General features: G+C 43.9%; 1 protein-coding gene across 1 annotated transcript in view; it reads left to right on the top strand.

Annotated features, from left to right (window-relative positions):
* Positions 1-2,168: 2,168 nt before the first annotated feature.
* TXK (TXK tyrosine kinase) overlaps positions 2,169-20,765 on the top strand; it is a gene marked incomplete at both ends in the record, with an annotated part of 64,652 nt that continues 46,055 nt past the window's right edge. Inside the window, 4 exons of the mRNA XM_082837794.1 lie at positions 2,169-2,256; positions 17,379-17,427; positions 18,464-18,566; positions 19,266-19,471. Of these exons, the coding sequence (XP_082693920.1) occupies positions 2,169-2,256; positions 17,379-17,427; positions 18,464-18,566; positions 19,266-19,471 (446 nt within the window). The remainder of the gene's footprint in view (positions 2,257-17,378; positions 17,428-18,463; positions 18,567-19,265; positions 19,472-20,765) is intronic.

Genomic DNA, 20,765 nt, shown 5'->3' with positions numbered 1-20,765 from the left:
TATTGTTGGTTTTGTGGGCATCGAAAGCCCAGCAAGACACAGGGCCTTTCTTCAGGAGTTCGTCTGCTCTGGGGGGCCGTGGTCTCCCCCCATGCTGTGGAGCATTGTGTGAACACTCTTTACGTAGCGTTCACATAAGTAGTTCTTATGTGAAGAAGCTACTTAATGCCCAGCGACGAGTTGTCTCAGTCAACAGCATCCCACAGAACATTCTCCAGGAACAGCAGACGAGGTTAAACCACAGTGTTGCCAAGGAAACAGCTCACAGGTGGGCAATGCTGGGTTCAGGAGTTTACCCCCTTGGCTTCCCAAGCAAGTAATGGGCCGGAAGTTGTGCCCATGGCCTCAGAATAACACAAATACTATTCTCTGGCTGCCTGTTTCCTCGAGGACTCCCTGTAGACCTTGGGACATAAAAAGGCATCTCTGTGGTTTGTGTTTGAAGCACTAAGAAGTCTTATCCATTCACGTGGGGCCCAAAGGAACCTGTGTACAGCTGGACTCAGGATCCCAGAGGATTTATTATGGCTCTTGCTTCCAAGAATGAGCTGAGGCCTCTACATTTGATTTTTTTTAAGCTACATACTCAAGGCCCACTTCCTCTACCATCTTCAAGTCTCATTAACAAGGGAGTGGCTTCTTTTGTCACATGCCAGGTTGTTGGGACCTGGATAGCATGTCCTCTGCGTGTGACTTCTCATTTCCCTATGTTTCCACTAAGGATCTAGAGGCAAGAGCAGGCAGTCGAGGTGAATGGCCCATCTACCCTCTTCTGTTGATTGCACTGGCTTGAATATTATAGCAGTGGTACTAGAACCATTTAACTCACTAAGTGCTTTAATGGTTAAAAAAATTATTATACATGGCTGCGTTTATGGAAAACCAAGACCTTTTAAGGAACACAGGCTGTGGCTGGCTACTCTGAGTAGCACCTTCATATGACCATGGAGAATCATCTTTCCATTGTGGTCAGTTCATCCCCTGAAGGCTGTCTTCTATCCTTCCCTGTCCCCCTTATAATGGAAAAAAATAAAATATTTATCCTAAGTCTTGTCACAGTCTGTTTGCCACCTTCCTTCTCATCTTCCTATTTACCTGTACCCCCATCACAAAAATACACACACCTGTTAACTGAATTGTAGCTCATTCAAGAGGTTGGCTGTATGCGCGCCGTGCCCTACTGTCATTGTCATACCTTCCTCCTTCCTCCTTCCTTCGTCTCTCACCTTGAGTCCTCTCGTCCCTCCCAGCCCCATCCCATACTTCCCTTTTGACCTTGAGGAACTGTGTTTAGAGCGCTAGGTCGCTTTGAAGAGAGAGGAGAAAGTATAGCCCTTAACCTAATAGTTATGTATACTTTTGATGGGAAAACAAGATTTGGCAACATTTGGGAATATTTTCTTCAAAAATCTTTAAATATTTCACTAGAACTTAAAAAAAAAGTTTTTATATAAAACCATAGCTACGGCTAAAGGAGAAGTAAAAATAGAAGAATCCACCCAGAATGTGTAAAGAGATCTTAATCTAGAAAGCAGGGGGTAGGAAGGGCAATGTGAATCTGCTGTGTCTTCAGTGCAGTGGTTCCCTTTGGTTTTAGTTACTTTTTGGTTATTTTTCCGTGGGATGAAGTGCAACTCCTAAGTGCGTTTTTATTGTTGATGTTGTTGTGTTTGTAGTTCTCGGCCATGCCCCAGTCACCTGGGGATGGGTTAGTTTTTTCCCTCCTGCCCCGCAAAATAAACTTTCCTCGTACGGTGCCTAAAGTGTTAGTACTGAGTAGGAGGACAGAATATTCTAGACGTGGTACTTCACAACTTACAGTCTAATTCTGTTTCTACCATGAACAGTGTCCCTTATCCTATCTGTGCCTCCAATTCTTTCTCTGTCCAGAGAGAGCAATTTGAATTCATGCTCTTTTTAAGGTCCCTTTTACCCAAATCTTGTGATTTCTTGAAAATGGTGTTTGCTGGACTCACCCACACACTCGGGAATGAAGAACTGATAGCAGCTACCCTCAGAGATCTGGATGTAGATTATGAAGCTTTCTCTTATATAGGCCATCGGGTTGTCATTCACACACTTCTCTGAGGTTTTTAGAACAGGAAAATAGGTGGGGTTAACTTTGCCTGTGAGAAACGTCTTGGGTGAGCTATGATTTCAGTTAAAAGATGTGTTTTTGTGACAGGAGCATCGCTGAAGACCTGAAGGCTGTTTTGTTTGCTCCCCGCACAAGTGCAGCCATGATTCTTTCCACCTGTAAGTAAGATGGCTTTGTCCTTCCTTTGTCTTCAGGGCTTGTTCTGGGCATGGTGGTTAGTCTTGAACGCCAGAAATTGTGAAGTGTGGAAGATAATTTCCCCAGATGTTGTGACAGGCTTTTGTTTGTTATTTAAATACCCATGGTGGTGATGTAATTTTAGAAAATGTTCAGCATTAAGCACACAAAAGAAAACAAAATAGTGTCCTTAAATCTACCTGTGTGTGTAGAAATGCAATCCGTTTGAACAGTGTTTGTATTTAGAATATTTAGTGTAAAGAACTGAGAGCAAAAGTCTAGGAGACCAAGTTCCACTTGAGGATTTGCTGCAACACTAGTGGGTCACCTTTGGTAAGTTCTTTAGATTAGGTCCCCGTCTGTACCATGGGCACTCTCTTTTTGCCTGCCTCCCAACAAGATACTAGAGAGAAGCAATCGATTAAAATGACAGGCTCTTCATGAACTTAATTTTGGAGCTGCTTTGGAAGACTGTTCAGTCCCATGTACAAGTTTTGGAAATGCTCGTTGATTTACCTCGAAGACTCAGACAGCCTTATCATGCAAATAATTAAAACTCTGGAAGAAAAAGACTGATTTTAATCCTGGATGACTATGGAAACAAGCTTCAATGAAGCTCAGTCACCTCAGAATAAAGCAGTCAAGGCTGCTGACAACAGTTTTTGCACTTCCGAGTTTTAAGTGGCATTAGGAAAATTTTTTTGCCATTTTTAAATGTCATGTGTTTAAACCACATCACCTCATTAGGACCCAACACGTGTGGGTAGGATGCGTAAAAAATAAACCAGGCTACTCCACTTGTACCTACCTGAATTATAACTTACAGTCTGGGTCCACACATAGATCAAGACGGGGTGCCCATGATCAGAAACACAGGCCAAGCAGAGCGAAGCAGAAAGAGCTGAGAAGCAGTCACCCATGCCCCCACTCCCCCAATGGCAGGACGAAGGTGAGCAGTGACTTAATAAGGACCTTTTCATCAAAAGCCATGGGGGCATCTGTTCTTCGTTTCTCCTGAGGTCAGAACTCGAGAGAAGGCTGTAAATGATAACAGGAAGGATTCAGTTATGTATAAAATAAACAGTGAGGGTTGAGACAAGGATTAGATTGCCCAAAGGATTGAATAAGAGACCACCTATTAGTGGGGATGTTTTGAGGATCATTCTATCTGGCCTGGGAGGGCATGGGTTTGATGAACTATCACTGTCCTTTCCAGCTTCTGATAATTTGATTCAACGGTAAGACTCACCCGTTTATTTCTTCCACAGATTGCACTTAGATGTGGCTCCGTTTTCTTTCTTTCTTTTTAAATTAATTAATTAATTAAATTTATTTTTTATTTTTGGCTGCGTTTGGGTCTTTGTTGTTGCACACGGGCTTTCTCTAGTTGCAGTGAGCGGGGGGCTACTCTTCATTGCGGTGCATGGGCTTCTCATTGCGTTGGCTTCTCTTGTTGCGGAGCACGGGCTCTAGGCGTGCAGGCTTCCGTAGTTGTGGCTCACAGGCTGTAGAGCACAGGCTCAGTAGTTGTGGTGCACAGGCTTAGTTGCTCCACGGCATGTGGGATCTTCCCGGACCAGGGCTCAAACCCATGTCCCTTGCATTGGCAGGCAGATTCTTAACCACTGCGCCACCAGGGAAGCCGTGGCTCCGTTTTCTTCTGGGTAAAACAATGAGTGTTTACTGTTGACCAGAGAAAGCTAAGAGGTGCCCCAGGGTGTGTTACTACTAATCAAAAAAATGTTTATAGGTGTTTTTTGGGCCAGAGTCATTTGGGAAATACACTGGTTGTTTTAAGGGCTGTCATAGAAGTCTGGCCTCATAGGCTGCTGTAGGGCAGGAGGAGATCCTTGTGGAAGGTGTGATATTGATCTTACTGACTGGTGGGCAGAGCCTGGGAGTGGTACCTGGGCACTGCTCCTGTGAGGGTCAGTTTGTGAAACACAGTTGGTCGTTTCTCCCAACTAACCCCTGCTCTGAGGACAGACCCAGCCCAGGAGAATCGTTTAGGGGACGGGGACCAGGGAGATGTGCTGGGGGTTCGAAAAGCTAACCACCTCCCTTCCCTCCATCTCATCATCACCTAATTTCTCTGTCTTTTCTTCCCAATTTATAAAGTAGAAGGAAAAATAATAATTGGGTGGTTCTTAAGTGTTGGTGTGCCTGAAGTGTGCTTTAGGATACTGTTAAAATGCAGTTTTCTGGACTCATAACTTGATCTGGAGGGTGAGGTAAGGACCCCTTGGTCACTCTGCTTTTCTTGGGTCTCCGCTTTCAAAGCCCTCTGTTATTCCTCGTTGTGTTTGAGTCCCACGCCAACCCCTTTAAGTTAGTATCTTCTGTTATTTCTTTTACAATTAATACAGAGATAACGAGGGTGGCTGCACAGGCATCTCTAAGGCGGCCCCAGTGATGTCCCCCCTCCAGCTGTTCACACGATCCTTCTCCTTGGGGAAAGATGGAGTATGGTAACAGGGGTGGATGGAGTGTTACTGGGAGGTTAGGTTACGGCAGACTGTGGCTTCTTAGTGCTCTGGGGCTCTCTGTCTCTTGGATGACCTGCTGCCATGCTGTGAGCATTCTCAGGCAGCCTGTGGAGAATCCCCATCACCAGGAGCCGTGCCACCAAGGCCAGCGACAGCCATGTGACTGAACTGGAAAGTAGATTCTCCAGCAAATCCCAACTCCCCTTTACTACAATTTCATGAGCTTCATGAACTTCTCAATTTGATTCAGAGGCGCCCAGTTAAGCAGTGCCTGGACCCCAGACCCACAGAAACTGTGAGATAGTAAACAGTTTCTGCCTCTAGGTTTGGAGCTAATTTGTTTCCAACAATAGATACCTAATTCAGTGGCAAAAGCTAGGAGAGCCATGGACCAAAAAAAGACTTGGCCACTTTTACTGCCACTTTGCCTCAGGCTGGAGTTGGTCCCCTTTCTCAAAAATAGGTTCAGTGTTAATATGGACACTAGTATATGTGTCTTTCCTTTTGTTTCTAAACGACTTCACTTCTGTCCTCCTGCAACTGCCTGAAACCTGTAGCAATAATGCTAACAGCAGTCACCATCTGGAACTGCGTCTGTGAGGTTTCCACGCCTTCTTGTGTGTGACCGGCAGATGCCCTTTCTGTGTAGTGAAGCCCACTGGCTGGCATCTGTCCCCTTCCTGCCCTCGGGGGGCGGGGTGCTGCCCAGTGCTGGCTGCCAGCGGGTCTGGTGGCCAAGCACCTACATCCCAAGCTGGCCAGGTGTCTTGGTTGTGATGTCTGTGAGCTGCTCATGAACTTGGAGCTCACGGGCCACAGTCTCCTAGGAAACACTGCTCTGAGACCAGGGGATGGAGGAGATGTGGGCAAGATGCCTGCAAAGTCCGCCTCACGCCAGCTCAGGACTGGGAAAGAACAAAATTCCTGTGTGGAACAAACAAGGGCTTCTGGTGCTGGAATGTTTGGTGCCTGGGGCTTTGCTGGCTGAAGCTGTGAACAGAGGAGCGATCAGTCTTCAGGGAGACTCTGCCTTTCCCTTCAGCATCTTTGCCCCTGGGACCCTGTCTCCCCTAGTGCCCAGCGCCCCATGCAGCTCCCCAGGCTTCCGGAGTCTCTGCACCCCTTCCCCACACACAGCACCCCTCAGGCTCAGCCAGGCCAGCACCGTTCTTCTCCTCCACCCAGATTATCAGTTACTGTCCCATGAGCTAGCTGCCTGTTTTCTGTTAGGAACCAACAAATCCCTAATGGAGTTGTTCCCCTTACTTGAAGGTTTCACAGACAGGATAATGTCCAGAAACCAGTTTGGGATCTAATAATGGGTTGCTAACTTATTTTGTCAATACATTCAAAAACACTAACATCTCTGGTGACTATCATTTCTTAGAAGAACGGACATTTTAATATCAGAAGGAAACAGTGTTCTTTCAGTAATTCTGTTGAAAGGAATGCCCTTTTAATATCAAAGGAGGCACACACAAAGCAGGGATAATTTAATGCTTCAAATATATAAAGAGCATAAATTCGGAATCAAGGATATCTTTAAAAATTTTTTTAATTTAAATTTTATTTTATATTGGAGTATAGTTGATTTATAATGTTGTGTTAGTTTCAGGTGTACAGCAAAGTGATTCAGTTATACATATACATATATCAACTCTTCTTCAGATTCTTTTCCCCTATAGGTTATTACAGAATATTGAGTAGAGTTCCCTGTGCTATACAGTAGGTCCTTGTTGATAATCTGTTTTATATATAGTAGTGTGTATATGTTAATCCCAAGCTCCTAATTTATCCCCCTCCCACCTTTCCCCTTTGGTAACCATAAGTTTGTATCAAGGATAACTTCTTAAATTGAATAAATGTTTCCGTGAAAAACTCAGTGTATTTCTCTCTCTCTCTCTCTGTCTTGCCCCCCCCCCCCCCCCCCCCGTCCTTCCCTCTCTCCCCCTCTCCCTCTCTATTTTCTTTTCTTTCTTTCCCTCATTGGTGTGGATTCTTGGTTTGGTGTCTTTTCAGAAAGTCTTTTCTGGTGCCTGCTTAGAGGCAGAAATTCAGGTTTAAAAAAAAGCTAGCTATGTGTCACACCTCCCAGATGATATGGGTTAAGTCCATTAACATGTATCTGGTCTTCAGAAGTCCCTTAAATAGATCTAGTGGTGGGAATTTATTACAGTCATGAGGAGGTTTGACCTTTCTGTAAATTTCTGGAAAAAAAATAAGGCGCTTCTTGTAGTGAACTTAGAGGATCAGTTCCAATTGCCCAGAGCCATTTATCCAAAGCCACAGGTTTTCCACACTTTCCAGTTCCCCGAGCCCTTCAGCTGTGAGCGCAGCTGCCCTGGAATTCCTCGTCCTAAAACCGCGACCTGGATTGTGTGCGTTGGGCCACTAGCCTAGTCTTTGGCTCAAGGCACTTCTTGAAACGAGCCAGTTATTCATGTTTTCAAATAAAAATCGCCAGCCTTCTGCCAGTTATTCTAAGCAAATTCAGGAGGACTGAATTTCGCCTGAAGCACTGATTCATAACGAAACTCTGCCATCGTAAATACGTGAGGTTACATAGATATAAATCTGAAAACATTCGAAACGGAGGGAACGCCACCAGCTTCGCTTCCCAGACGGCGGTGACCCAGCAGCCCTTCAGCTACCGTTCACCTGCTGGACTGTGAGCGGCGGGGAGCTGTTCGGAGAAGTGGTGCTTCTCCGACTCGCTCCCTTCCAGCGCCCCCTGGTGGAAACCCGTCCCCAAGCCGAGCCCTGCTGCAGCCACGCACGCAAGCAGAAGGCTGTTAGGAGACCTGCACGGGTGGGAGAAGGGGGAAGCAAGCCTTCCCAGGAGAGTACGCGAACACTAAATAAAATAAGAGGTTCGACTCCCTTACCCATGAGGGACGTGCCAGTTCCTAAAGGTCACGGAGATTACGCCGGGATGTGATGCCCTTTTCCTGATTTGCTGGTACAAGATAGATAATTAAAGGTATTTGCTGGGGAATAAGAAGCAGATGAAAAGAATAGCGCAGATGTAAGCCTGGGAGGGGAAGCTCTGGCTTCTTCCTGCGTTAATCCTCAACACCGAATATAACCTTCTAGCAGGCAAATAGTCATTGCCCGTCTCTGGGGCATTTTAGATTGTCTCTGGCAAAGACCAGATATGCATGAGTTTCTGCCTTCATTGGGGATTTTATAAAGGCGAAAAAGGGCTTTCTCTCTGCAGGTTACTGAGAAAAGCAATTCAAAGAATGGCTTCTGTAACCACAGCAGGCGTGTGGCAGTGACTCTCCATTTACCCACTCACCTGGAAGACCTGTGATGCTGTAAATAGAAAATGACCACAAGTCTAATAATCATTGCTATCTGCTTTGGCATGAATCATTACTTCAGTCTGTAAATAGAGAGGCCTAGTGTCTTGAAGAGTCAAGCCCAGCAAGGAACACCAGGAAGCTGTTTGGCTTTCACAACTTGTTTTTTACTCACTCATCAATTATTTCTTGGGCAGCGACTGGTTGCTAGCAACTGTGCTGGGCAGAACTGAACCATAAACAAGGCAGAGGTTGTCCTCGCTGCTCACAGCTATTCTTGGTCTTCAGGGGAGATAGAACAAAACCGTGTCATAATTGAAGCTGTGGCAGAGTAGCACCCTTATTTGAAGGCAGCTGTCTTTGCTACTGAGTGAGGACAAATAAATACTTCTGAAAAAACTTCCTCCTACATTCCAGGCTGCAGAAGAGAGTAAAGATAACCGAGAGATTGCTGTTGGATTTACAGTCCACTCTGTTGGTGTGTAGTCATGGATGGTAAATTCAGTGAAGGCGGGGGGGAGCCTTTTCCTAGTCTCCAGATATCATTCCTGCTGACAAATACCAGCAATTTCTCTTTGAAAGTTCTATATGTTTAATTTAAGGTATAATAATGGTTAATTTTATGGGTCAACTTGGCTGGGCCATGATGCCTAGGTTAGTGGGTTAAATGTTACTGTGGATGTTTCAGTGAAGATATTTTTTGTGTGAGATTAACACTTAAATCAGTGGATCTTTAGTAAAGCAGATTACCAAGACATAATGTGGGTGGGCCTCATCTAATCAGTTGAAGGCCTTAATAAACCAAAGACTGACCTCCACTAAGCAAGAAAAAAATTCGGCCAGCAGATTGCCTTTGGACTCAAACTGCAGCTCTTCCCTGAGTCGCCAGCCCACCCCGTCAGAGTTTGGACTCACCAGCCCTCACACTTGTGTGAGCCGATTCCTTAAGTCAGTTTATCTTGCTCTCTCTCTGATCACGCTGACAAATACAGTTGTCATGTGTACAGATATGAAAACGCCTTTAAAAGAAGCACTGCCGTACATGTTTACTGTTATATCAGTTTACTATCATATCATTTTCACCTTGCCAAGACTAAGCTTCAGAGCACCTCCGGAGAGCTGTGTTGATAGTGGAGAGAGGACCCCTTAGAGTCCTGAGCGGGGTGAACAGGGGTAGAGAATGGGCTCAGAACACAGGAGTTGTGGGGTTGAAGGTCAGCTTTGGTTTACTTGACCTTCTTCCCATTTTGTCTTCAGAGGGAGGACCGTAGTGTGCTTCTATCTGTTTATCTCAAATCTGCTCTTTGAATACACAATACATACTTGCTGAATGAATTCTAGGGAACTGAGTGAGGGAACAGGTTGGACATTAAATGAGCAACTGCTCTGTCCTAGACATTCCATCTCTGCTGTCTTACGCAATCTTCTCATCCACAAGGACTGTCTCATTATTATGCTCATGGACTCAGCCAAGCTCTGTGGACTTAAATTCAATCTCAGCTGCTTTAGGTATGTAGCTTTGGACAAGTGACTGGACCTGTCTGTTACTCAATTTCTTCATCTGTGAAATGGGGATAATTACAGGACCTATTTCAGTGTGTAGGGAGTGAGTTAGTATAGGATAGTAAGATCTTCCTGTAGTCCCTCCACATGGTAAATGCTTTGTTGGTAGCAGTGGGGAACTGCCTTTCCTAGAAGGTAGGTTTTATTTCTATCATTTTCCAGATGAGGCTCCTGAGTAATTGCCCCAAATCATATTGTCGCTACAAGAAAATGGAGTCGTGATTTGACTTCAGGTTACCCTGACCCTAGTGACTGCTCAACCCCATATGCTGTCCTTATACAGAAAAAAGAACATTTGAACACCGGGTTTTGACCATTTCATTTAGCATCTCGTGGATTGATGCTTTATTTTGGATAAGCTGCCGCTGCTTTTTCTCCTTCCCACCTCCTCCTCCTCGTCCCTCTCTTCCTTCTTCTTTTTTTTTTTTTTTTTGCGGTACGCGGGCCTGTCATTGTTGTGGCCTCTCCCGTTGCAGAGCACAGGCTCTGGACGCGCAGGCTCAGCGACCATGGCTCACGGGCCCAGCCGCTCCGCGGCATGTGGGATCTTCCCAGACCGGGGCACGAACCCGCATCCCCTGCATCGGCACGCAGACTCTCAGCCACTGTGCCACCAGGGAAGCCCCCTTCTTCTTTTTTACTATACCTGGAACAAAAGATTAGACTTATGACCTACTACAAGCTCCGGAAGCTGTCTTCTTCAACTTTACTGTTCTACTTAGTCAAAAGGACGTGGTCAACCTAGCTTGCTCTGCGGCCGGCCAGCGTCGAGCTGTGAGATTGCATGTGGTAGAATGAGTTACTGACAAATAGAGCCTAAGTGTAATGTGATGGTGTAGATATTGGGGAGGCGTTATTTAACAGCTATCTATTGAGTTCTTGCTCTGTACCAGGCTCGCATGCTGGATGCTATGGACAAGACAAAAAACCATGAGACTCAGACCGTGAAATTGAAGAGTTCACAATCTAGCTCAGTGGTTCTTAACAAGGGGGGTGATTTTTGCCCACAGGGGACATCTGACAATTCCTGGAAACATTTTGGTCTTCACACCTGGGTGTGGGAGGTGGATATCAGAGGAGTGAGGTGCTGTTGGTACTGACACCTAGTGCACAGGGGCCAGGGATGCTGCTCAACGTACTGTAATACACAGGACAGCTCCCGCAGCAAAGCACTCATCACTCTAAGGTGTCAGTAGTGGTGAGATTGAGAAGCCCTGTGAGAGATGAAGCTACACAAAGAAAAGTAAATAACCATTGAAGATGGTACCTAATTATGAGCCACAGAGCAAGACAGATAACAGTGCTTTGGGAGCCGAAGGAAGGTTAGGTGGGAGTGGATTGCAGTGGAAGCCTTTTTTAAGCTGGGGACAGAAATGTGCAAGGTGTCTGTGAGAACAGTGAACAGAAGAATAGAAGCTGGTGTAATAGGAATTGGTGAACACTAAGTGTCAGGGTGGGGCTGGCCAGATTACGGAAGACCTCGGAAATAAGGAAAGATATAATCTTGTTGCCATATGTAATTGAGAGTCTATTTTATTTTATTAATTTAATTAAAGGAGTGAAGGAGTGGAGAGAGTAGGGAGGGCTGACAGCTGGGGGAAGAATGGTCCAGGCAGAACAAAAGCGAAGAGCCTTGGGTGAGAGCAGTCCTGGTCCAGAAGCACTGCGGGGGCAGTGTGGATGGGGTGAAATGAGCACAAGCACATTGGAGAGAAGGTGAGAGGTACCAGGAGGCCAGGTCGTGGACGGTTTAAGGACGATTGTGAGAAAATTGGCTGTAACGCACAGTGAAATGGAGAGCCATTGTGGGTTTGTGAGACAAAGAGTAGCATGATCTGACCTAGGTTTTAAATTAATTACTGTGGCAGCTGAAAAATAAGCCATAAAGGGTGGGGGGGATGGGATTAAGTGTAGAAGCAGAAAGAAGTTAGGAGGCTATTGGTACCAGATAATGGAGATTTAGACCTTGGTAGTAACAGAAGGGTGGGGAAAAGCAGTAACATTCTGTGTGTGTGTGAGTTTTAAATTGTGGTGAAATGTAATTAACATAAAATTTACCATTTTAACCATTTGTAAATGGAGAGTCCAGGAGCATGAAGTCCAAGCACATTATTGTACAATCATCACCATTACTCATCTCCAGAACTTTTTCGTCATCTCAAGCAGAAACTCTTGGATACATTTTTTGTGTGTGTGGTACGTGGGCCTCTCACTGCTGTGGCCTCTCCCGTTGCGGAGCACAGGGTCCAGACATGCAGGCTTAGCGGCCATGGCTCACGGGCCCAGCCGCTTCGCGGCATGTGGGATCTTCCCGGACCGGGGCACGAACCTGTGTCCCCTGCATCGGCAGGCAGACTCTCAACCACTGCGCCACCAGGGAAGCCCTTGGATACATTTTTAAGGAAGAGTCAGCATGCTCTCCTGATGGATTGGACTGGGTGTGAGAGAAAGAGAGGAGTCAAAGATAACTCCAAGATCATTGGCCTGAGCAACTGGAAAAATGGAGTTGCTCTTGACAAGATGGAGAAGAGTAGATAGGCGAGTTTGGGGAGGAAGAAGAGAGGAGTTCAGATTTCTTCCTGTGAATTCGAGGTGTCCACTAGACATCCAAGTGGAGAATTTGAGAGTGCCTTTGGCTATGCAAGTCTGAAATTCATGGGAACTGGGGTAGAGGTGTACATTTGGGTGTCATCAGCAGATAGATGGCTTTTAAGACACATGAAGGAATGAGATAATCAAGGGAGTGAATAAGGCAGAGTAAAGAAGAAATCAAAAGCTTTGGGGCAGCCTAGCATTAGATCCAATCTAAGAAGTTAGCAGGGAGGAGAAGAAAGCAGTAAAGGAGACTGAGAAGAAGGAAGACCAGTAGGACGTAGTGTCAAATGCTGCTGAGAGCACAGGTAAGATGAGGCCTTAGAATTGACCATTGTTTATAGCAGTGCATAGGACCCTGGTGACCCTAACAAGAGCAGTTTGGGGAAGTAGTAGGATCAAAAGCTTAACTGGGATGGGTTAAGAGAAAGCGGGAGGGAAAGAATTGGAGGCAGCAAATAAAGACTGCTAATTACTATAAATGGGGAGCAAAGCTGATGGAAGAAATAAGATCAAGGGTCATTTGTTGTTTTGTTTTTAAGGGGTGAAGTAGCAGTATACTTATATGCTATTGGGAAGGATCCAGTAGAGAGGGGGAAAATGGTGATGTAGAAGAGGGAAGGAGTATTTAAAAATTTTTGAATTTAAATACCTCTACATGGGACTTTGACACAGCATTTTGCCACAGTCCATACCATACTCTGCTTGCTTCTCTCACTTGTATAACCTACACTGGACTTCACATTTCTTGGCCTGGATAGATGCATATCTGTATGGGGCTCTAAGGCAACACTGGAATAAATCGGTAAGGATGCAAATTAGAACCACTCCTGCCAAGGTAGACAGAGCCCCCACGTGCTAACGTACCCTGTTTGGGGGGCGTGTTTTTGGCAATTGGCTCATGCAGAGGCCACCAGATGAAAACTGACAGTCAGAAGCAGTTGAGATCCAAAAGCCTAATAATACACCATGTAGTGAAGGTTTGCGGAACTCTGTTTTGGTCCCTGGAAATCAAATTTGTGTTTCTTGGTGCAGGCTAAGGAAGAAAGTTATTAAATCAGGGGTGAGTGATCTCACAGCAGTGGGAGCAAAAGTGAATCTTTGCCTGGGCTTGGACTGGAATTGTATCTCCAGAGTAGAAATGAGATGTTTACCCCTGGACACCACCAGTGTGTCTGTAGCCCAAACATTGAATAACCCCAGTATCCAAACCGGAGAAAGGCAAGTAACTAATGCATGAATCTAGGTTTTGAAGGTGAAAGGCAAAGGAACCAGTATATATTGATTACTATGTTGGATATCTTTATTCTTATCCACCCTATTCTACCCTGGAAAGATGACCTGTGGGGATTAAACGTGGAAGCCAGCCTCCATCGTGGCTCAGTGAGCCCGGCCTCTTGGTATTCATTCTTCTCCACCTTGCACTCTGTCCTGGAAAAGGAATCTGTAGGGCTGTTCAGCATGCTTCTGAGCTCTCTGGCTTCTGCTTACACTACACCCATGGGGAGCCCTGGAAGGAAGCTGTGGTGAGGTTACCTTGAACTGGCTGTGTCCCTCTACAGCAGATCATTGCTCCTGTAAAATGGTCTCTGCTCTACTTAACTCTTTCACTTTCCTGGGCCTTTTGGACATGGGGATGGTGACAGTTCCACTATTGCTGGACCCAGGTGTCTGCACATTCTTTATCGTTACCTTACCCCCTTCTACACCTTTGTAATTAGTCTCTTTGTAAATAAACCCTTCTAAAAGTATTCTAATTTAAGTATGTCTTGTTTTATATTATAGGCCTGATTGATACCATAATTGGTATCATAAGTGGCTCTAGGAAACAGAGTCAAAATTGGATCTGGGATTTATTTGGTCATATAGTTAGAGGTCCAGGCATAGCCTTATTGCTGGGAGAAATAACTCAATTTTCTATTACTCCAATTATCATTGGTGGTAGCCTGGGATGAAGGGCAAAATATTGGCTATATGGAGCCTCTGAAAGTCCCATTATGAGAATCACAGCACAAACCCTCAGAAATTTGGAGTAATGACTTGACCCTGTGCTGATAACTATTTTTGATTTTTTTTTTTTTTTGGGCCGCACTGCGTGACATGCGGGATCTTAGTTCCCCAACCAGGGATCAAACCTGTGTCCCCTGCAGTGGAAGTGAGGAGACTTAACCACTGGACTGCCAGGGAAGTCCCCACTATTTTTTTTTTTTTTTTTTGCGGTACGCGGCCCTCTCACCGTTGTGGCCTCTCCCGCTGCGGAGCACAGGCTCCGGACGCGCAGGCTCAGCGGCCATGGCCCACGGGCCCAGCTGCTCCGCGGCACGTGGGATCCTCCCGGACCGGGGCACGAACCCGCATCCCCTGCATCAGCAGGCGGACTCTCAACCACTGGACCGCCAGGGAAGTCCCCACTATTTTTAATTTGAAAAGTAGCTCCTGGCTTCCTGCTGGTGAAGACTGAATGCTCCAACCATGCCATGAAATGCTTATGTGGTCCAAACTGAGTGAGCCTGTCATGAGCTGAGTGTTATCTGATTCACTGAACCAAGAAATTGGGCATGTGTAGGAGTAATCCATAATAATATGGAAATGGGATATGTGAAAGTGGGCCCCCGTAGATCCAGAAGGCTCAAGAAACCTTCATGAGCAGGTGACATTCACATAGTACCTGTTCTTTCTGCTTCTCCTTCACCTCACACCCAAGACCTCAAGAGGAATTTCCCATCAGGCCTGATTTACAGATAGATCTGCATCCCAAACCCACATGAGAAGGAAATGAACAGCCATCATGCTACAGCCCTATTCAGAGGTAGCCTGAAAGATGGTGTTGAAATAACATTCTCCTTGAACTTCAAGAAGTACATCAGTTTATTCACTTCATTAGGGACAGTTAGTCTGAGCCATCGATCTACATTGACTCATATGCAACGGCAAAAAAGTTGGCCTGCTAGTTCAGGAACGTGGAAAGAACAAGATTGGGAGGTTGGTGAAAGATCTGGGGAGGAATGTGTTTGAAACTCTTGGAATGGGGACAAAATGAGAAGGTGTAACCAAAGGTCTACAAGATGATACATTTTGTTGAGTCAGCCTTTTCTTAGTTTCATTGGTGCTGGTACAGTGGTTCTCTGAATACTCTTACCATGTGTCCCGTAATTCAGAAGCAGCTGGCTTAATGGGACAGAGGAATGGCCTGCTAAAGGCTCAATTGCTATGACACCTGGGAGACAACATCTTGCAAAGTTGGAGTGGTGTCCTATCATATACAGCAAATGCCTTAAGCCAACAGCAAATGTGGGGTTGTTTCTGGATAGCCAGGAAGTCTGAGTCTGGGAACTAAGGAGTAGAGATTGGAGTGGCCCCTATCACCACCTAATAACCCACTGGATATTGTTATTCTCTTTCCCTGTGACTTTGGGTTTGGTGAGTTTGGAGATTCTAGTGCCGGAGAGAAGAATCCTTTTGTTAGGGAACATTGGAAGTTGAGATTGCCCATTGGAAGTTGAGAATCCCATTTTGGGATTCCTTGTATCAGCGAATTGATAGGCACAGGAAAGTGTCAGAGTAGCTGGGATGAATATCCTGATTACCAGGAATTGGTTCATTCTTCACAGTGAGTACAATGAGGACTTTAAAACTCAGGGAATTCACTAGCTTCATTTCTTAAAATTCATAATAGTCCTGGTCAGTAGAAAACTGTAACAACCCCATTAAGACAATACCAACTAAGGACCCAAATCCCACAGGAATGAACATTTGGGCAATTCCATTAGATAAAGTACCTCCTTTGGCCAAAGTGTCGGCAGAGGCAAGGGGGCACAAGGAATGAATGGTGACAGAAGGTATCTGTGATCAGCTTAGGACTCAGGACAGCTTAAGAGGTGGGAATTGTAGCAGCTACGTCCTATGTTACTCTTCTTTTCTCCTCGTTTCCTTCTCTACCTGACTTAAGAATCCTAATGGTGGTTAATGTACTAGGTTTCGGGTGGGAATATGATCAAATTGACATCACCTGGTGATAATATGTTAGCTCTATTTCATCCCTTGTTCTGGAGGCATAGAGTGGATGCTGAGGGGTAGATTGCTTGTACCGGGTGTCTTCTGCTTGTACCCCTCTTCCATGTTCCAGGACTTTAGAGAAAATATCTAATTTAATCTCAACAACCCTATAATGATAATAGGTCTTCTTGATTACCCTCTTACTATTGATATATACCTGGCATTGTTCTGCATGCTTTATATGAATTCATTCAATTAATCCTCATAGTAGCCTTACATGCCTAGTGTCCTATTATTCCCATTTTACAGATGAGGAAACTTAAGCACAGAACAGTTAAGTAACTTGCCCAAACCCACAAAGTTGGAGATTAACCTCTGCCCCCTAAGGCTTCTCAAAGCGGGTAGGTATGATTATCTTGTTTTCACAGATAGGAAAATAAAGAGAGAGAGAAGTAAAGGGACTTATCCCAGATATAGTCAGAGCCCTGACTATAGGGCATGACCCTATAAGTGTAAGTGTAAGCATGACCCAGATTTACTAGATAGCTAGTGCTTTCTTTAAATATTCAGTTTATGTTTGGACCTAATCCATAGAAAATTTGAGAGCCAAAAAGGTATAAATGTATTTTGATACATAATATATAAAAATAAAATAAATATGTTAAATTACATTATTATATAATATATTATATTAAATATATTTATATTACTTTATGTAAATATATATTAAAATATTTTTGAAGAAATGAGATGGACCTAATTCAAAATCCCTGCTAACAGATTTCCTAGGAGAACATTGTTTCTGGAATCATATTCTTTTGTATACTTGTCAACTGACATTAGCCCTGATCAAGGTAAAGAGGAATACAGTGGTCATTTATCATTCACAGACTGAGGAAATGCATGAAACCAGACCCAGGAACAAGAGCCTGAGAAGGGAAACCACAGTGGCCGGGGTGCCAGTAACTTCTTTTTGTGTTAGTGACAGTTTTTCATCTTCTACTAGTGAAGAAGGGCACGGGCAAGACTTTGAATATGCTTTGCAATACTTTCTGTCACCCGTACCCTCAGGGATTTCCTCCTTTGGACCAGCACCAGCAGCCTCCTCTGTCCAATATCACGGACTCACGGCTTTCTAACAGTTGAGAATGATCTGCTTTTCAGATAATACCGTCCAGTCGATTTTCTGCTGTTGCTGTTCCGTGCAGAAGCGGTAAGTCTTCTTCTGAGGGCAACTTCTTGGAAATTAATTCATTCCTTTTCTTTATTGTCTGTCGAGTCTCCACATCTCTTTGTATCTGCTGTTGCCTCTGCCTGGGAAACCCTACTCCCCATTTTCTTCCTGTTGAATGGCCATTCATTTAAAGCTGTAGGTCAAATGTCAGGTCTGTTATGCTTCCTTGATCCTCCTGGATTTAATTGCTCCTTCCATTGTGTTCCCAGAGCACGCGGCTTGGTTCTTTATTTAATACTTATTTCATGTATGCTATTTATATGTCTGTGTTTCACTCTGTAATTTTTACCTTTTAAGGGTAAGAATCCTGTCTTGTTTATTTGAGTATCTCCCCCAAACTATCAGTGTGTTTTACACTTTGGTGCCCAGCAAATGACGTATAAGGATAAAATCCAGCGCACCATGATAATAATAAGCGCCAACATTTAATGGGAGTGTTCTATATGTCAGACTGTGCTAAGAAGTTTGCATATTTTAGCTCAAGTGACTCTCAAAACCACCCATTTTTTTTTACAATCTCCATTATACAGATGAGGAAATTGAGGCTTAGAGAGGTTACATTGCTTACCCAAGGCCACACTATGAAAATGGTAGACCTGGGATCGGAACTCATGTTCTTATCGCTACACCATGTCTACTTATAACAATAGATACCATCGAATCAGGTGATGCATGTAAAGTGATAAACACTGTGCCTGACACAGAGTAAGATCTTCATTATCATGATTATAATTGTACACCCTTAATATGCACCAGACTCTGTATTGGGCACAGGAGATGTTTTCTCAATTTTATTTCATAACAACTCTATACGCTCTTAGCATCTCTAGTTTCCAGATTAAAAAAAATGAAGTTCTGAGAGGTAGTACCTTGTTCAAGGAAATGGAGTTTGGAAGTCTTCTAAAAAAAAAACAATAGGAAGGAGATTTTTCTACTAGTTTGTGATAATCTAGTAGATTCATAGATAACTTGAGTACAAATAATCATTTGTAACATGATTATTTTTCAATGTCAGACAAGTGAGGACACAAATAAGCCTCAGCAAAGATGAAGAACTTTCAGAAAAATACACGCAGCGTCGCAGACCATGGTTCAGTGAATTGCCAAGTAAGAAGCAAGTGAGTATTGTTTTGATGGGGGTGAAGGGGTAGAGGACGGTGGCATTTTTAGGGTCTGGGCCTCATGAGGTACCGTTTGCTGCCATGCCCAGAACCTAATATCATGGTTGGCACATAATGAGTTCTCAGTAAACATTTAGTGAATCGATGTCCTAGAAGAAAGTGAAAGACAAAAACCAACCAACCAACAAAAACAGTTAAAATAGACTACTCTGCTATATTTTGGCAGAACTTGAAATTGGGAAAAAATGTATTCTGGCTACTGCCATTTTGAGGCCAGGATTAATTTTCAGTTCAGTGGCGGAGAATCAGTTTTCTTGGGAAGTGTGTTAAACCCAAACACAAGCTTACAGCACGCGAAAGGGAAGAGCCTTTTTTCTTTTTCCAAGAGAGAAAAATCCTGGAAGTGAAACTATTAAGGAGGAAATAAAATTTTAAGAATTGTGACATGAAAACAATTCAGTGCAATGCTGGCAAGAGAATTGGTGATCTTGAGAATTTACAAAATGATGAGTGTGTTGCTGGATCTGGAAGTTGTTCTATAGTTAGTCATTTCCTACCTTTATCCCACCTGGGCTTCTGCTTTGGTGCAGCTGGCTGGGAGAAGTGAGGGGGCAGGCAAATAGGCTCTATCCCGATTCTTTTTTAGTACAGATCACTAAAACAATAGCACAACGACTCACTCTTTAGTTTTTACAGTCCAACAGGGGCCGAGTGCAGCCATCAAAACGCAAGCCGCTGCCTCCCCTCCCACCTTCTGAGTTTGCTGAAGAGAAGATCCAAGTCAAAGCACTGTATGATTTCCTGCCCAGAGAGCCCTGTGACTTAGCCTTAAAGAGAGCAGAGGAATACCTGATCTTGGAGAAGTGTAATCCTCACTGGTGGAAGGCAAGAGACCGCCTGGGGTAAGACTGATGGCTTAGTCTTTACCAAATCTCTCATCTCTCATTCTCTGAAGACTTCTGAAGCATGACATAGACTCCGTGTAGTGGCTCATTTAATCCAGGTTTATAACTCTTCCTCGTAAATGAAACAGAAGCTGTTCCCACACCTCCCCATCTGTATGAAAGAGCATTATAGCACCGTGATTTCAGGCAGACTCTCCAAACTAGGTACACGTGGCTTTATATCCTGATGCTGCCGCGTACTGTTGTGTGTCCTTGGGCAAGTCACTTACCCTCTCTGTTTCCCTCCCTCCCTCCCTCCTTCCCTCCTTTCCTTCCTTTCTCTCTTTCTTCTCAGTTATAATTGACATATAACATTATATTAGTTTTAAGTATACAACATAATGATTCAATATTTATATATATTGTGAAATACTCACTACAAGTCTAGTTAACATTCATCACCATACATAGTTACAAGTTTTTTTTCTTGTGATGGGAACTTTTACGAACTTTTATTTATTCTCTTAGCAACTTTCAAGCGTGTGATATGGTACTATTAACTGCAGTCACCATTCTATACATTATATCCCCAAGACATATTTATTCTGTAGCGGGAGTTTTATACCTTCTGATCCCCTTCACCCACTTCACCCCCACCCACCCCTGCTTCTGGCAACCGCCAATCTGTTCTTTCTATCTATGAGCTTGTTTGTTTGTTTCTTCAATTTTTCATTTTTTAAAAGATTTCACAGGTAAGTGAGACCATATAGTATTTGTCTTTGTCTGACTTACTTCACTTAACATAGTGCTCTCCAGGTCCATCTATGTTGCTGTAAAGGACAAGATTTTCTTCTTTTTATGGCTGAATAATATTCCATTGTAGAGATATATACCACATTTTCTTTATCCACTCATCTGTCAGTGGATACTTAGGTTGTTTCCACGTCTTGGCTATTGTAAATAGTGCTGCAATGAACATGGGGGTGCATATATCTTTTTGAGTTAGTGTTTTCATTTTCTTCAGATAAATACCTAGAAGCAGAATTGCTGGATCATATGGTAGTTCTATTTTTAATGAATTTTTGTTTCTTTATTTGTAAAATGGGAATGATCGTTCCTACCATACAAGTTCTTATTCTAATTTATGCTTTCTTTGGCAATTTGAATATTTTTCCTGTTAAGCTCTGAGATAGAAACAGAAACAGTATCTTATTCATTTTCATATTTCTACAATGACTAGTTTTAGAAGTAAACATTGCAATAGTTTCTGAATTAAATTGGAAAGAAAAAAGACCCTGGGATGCAATAAGAC

The sequence above is a fragment of the Leucopleurus acutus genome (assembly GCF_964270905.1).
Source record: "Leucopleurus acutus genome assembly, chromosome: 4".
Taxonomy (NCBI): domain Eukaryota; kingdom Metazoa; phylum Chordata; class Mammalia; order Artiodactyla; family Delphinidae; genus Leucopleurus; species Leucopleurus acutus.
Note: the sequence above shows the minus strand (reverse complement) of the source record. Positions and strands in the feature narration are given on the sequence as shown.